Raw genomic sequence first — 2,421 nt, forward strand, 5'->3', positions numbered from 1 at the left:
TCAAAAAATAGTGGAAAGTGTAGAACAAGTTACATTCCGCGGTTCCGGATTTACGCTCGCTCGCATAATCGAGTTGAATATTCACGTTAACTTATACAACCCATTACAAGGTTCATCGTATATACAAACTCCCAAAAAGCTACGATATAAAAATGCGATTATTAACGTACAAAACCAACTTGACGAAATGTGCTTCAAATGGGCTATTTTATCTGCCTCACACCCAGTAGCGAATGATCCAGAGCGAGTTCGCCATTATTATCAACATGAGAACGAACTGAATTTTGATGGAATCGATTTTCCCGTTCGCGTGAATCAAATCGATAAATTTGTTCGACAAAATGACAATATATCGATAAATGTATACTATTACGATGATGACAATGAGGGCCGTATATGCCCATTACGTGTGAGTAATGAAGTTAAACAGCATCACATCCATTTGCTGCTAATCAAAGATGGAGAAAGTATTAATAAAACTGAGGAAAGAAATGTTAAAACAGCTAGCACTTCCAACATGATTAAGGAGATCTGCGAAAATGATTCAATTCGTACCCATTATTGTTGGATAAAAAATTTGAGCCGTCTTGTCAGCAGTCAGCTGAGTAATCATAAATCTCGATATTTCATTTGCAATCGATGTTTAATATTTTACGATACAAATGAAAAATTAATGAAACATTCTGCAAAATGTACAAACGAGTGTAGCATTGAAATGCCTGATCAAACATGGAAATGGATGAAATTTAACAACTATAAACATCAGCTCAAAGCACCGTTTGTTGTATACGCTGATAGTGAAGCGTATCTGAAGGAGCTCAGTATGGAAGATCAGAAACGTGTATTTAGTGAGGAATGTGCAACTACCGCATATCAGCAGCATCATATGTATAGCGTTGGATATTACTTTAAATGTGAATTTAATGATTCATTTTCATATTACCGAAGCAGCGGCAATCGTACCGATTGCGTTGAATGGTTCATCGCAGAATTGAAGGAAATCGCTCATGGAGTTGCAAGGTTATTTGATAAAAACACACCAATGCTACCGTTAACTGAAGATGAGAGATGTACATTTCACGATCCAAATGCATTATGTACGATTTGTGGTGATATTTTTGAAGCAAATGAGATTAGAGTACGTGATCATTGTCATCTCACTGGCCGATATAGAGGTCCAGCCCATCAAGCATGTAACTTACAGTTCCAAGATAGTCGCGTTGTACCCGTTATTATGCACAATTTGTCGGGTTACGACTCACATTTATTCATAAAAGAGTTGGCAGCAAATAATATTATAAATGGAGATGTTTCAATTATCCCAGCTAATGCGGAACAATACATCGCTTTCACGAAAGTAGTAACAGGGAGCACACGCGGGCTCAATACGAGAGAAAACGTAAAATTTAAATTCATTGATTCAAATCGATTCATGCCTGCATCTCTAGCTGAATTAGCATCACTACTACCATCAGATAAAAAACAAATATTGTATAATGAATGTGAAAAAAACGACTACACACCAGAACAAATCTCTATGCTAGAACGTAAAGGCGTTTTTCCTTATGAATATGTGAGAGGTATGGAGCAGCTGAAGGCGACAAATCTACCATCAAAAGCAGATTTTTACAGCAAACTTAGTGGAGAAGGAATATCGGATGACGATTACCAATTTGCTCACGATGTCTGGCGGAAATTCGATTGTAAAACGCTCGGAGACTATTCCGAACTATATCTGAAGACAGATGTGCTACTGTTGGCCGACGTTTTTGAAAATTTTCGAAATACATGCCATACAATTTACAGTTTGGATCCGGCAAACTACTATACAGCTCCAGGTCTTTCGTGGGATGCCATGCTGAAATATACCGGAGTGAGAATTGAACTGTTATCTGATGTGGAAATGTTGCTGTTCATAGAACGTGGAATTCGCGGTGGTATAAGTCAGTGCAGTAAACGTCAAGTTAAAGCCAACAATAAATACATGGGAAATGTATACAGTGATGAGAAACCGTCAAATTATTTAATGTATTTAGATGGTAAATAATATTTCATTCAATCATCCATTTGTTCAGTCTTTAATCAAATTCATGGTATTTTTGAATCTAATTTCATTTTGTTTCATTCACATTGATAGCAAATAATCTGTATGGACACGCAATGTCGCAACCATTACCGCTGAGGGATTTCAATTGGATTGATGACAATGTTGTAAAGACATCTTTTTCGAATGCAGATGAAATAGTCAAATTAGCTGACGATTCGGAATATGGCTATATATTCGAGGTGGATCTACAATATCCAAAAAATTTACATGCTACACATAATGATTTTCCATTTTGTGCTGAAAAGCGAACGCTTCCGCAAGAAGTGCTCGATATTATCGGCATAAAACCGAATAAAATCGATAAATTATTGTTA

At 36.6% G+C, this 2,421-nt stretch overlaps 1 protein-coding gene across 1 annotated transcript; it reads left to right on the forward strand.

Annotated features, from left to right (window-relative positions):
• Positions 1 to 48: 48 nt before the first annotated feature.
• LOC129572147 (uncharacterized) lies at positions 49 to 2,386 on the forward strand (the record flags this gene model as incomplete). The annotated part of the gene is made up of 2 exons (XM_055452071.1): positions 49 to 2,039; positions 2,138 to 2,386. Coding segments are annotated over exons 1-2 (2,101 nt in total), but the record flags the coding sequence as incomplete, so codon positions are not given.
• Positions 2,387 to 2,421: the final 35 nt, after the last annotated feature.

The sequence above is a fragment of the Sitodiplosis mosellana genome, unplaced genomic scaffold (genome assembly GCF_009176505.1).
Source record: "Sitodiplosis mosellana isolate CC-2019 unplaced genomic scaffold, AAFC_SMos_1.0 Smas_scaffold_4291, whole genome shotgun sequence".
NCBI lineage: Eukaryota > Metazoa > Arthropoda > Insecta > Diptera > Cecidomyiidae > Sitodiplosis > Sitodiplosis mosellana.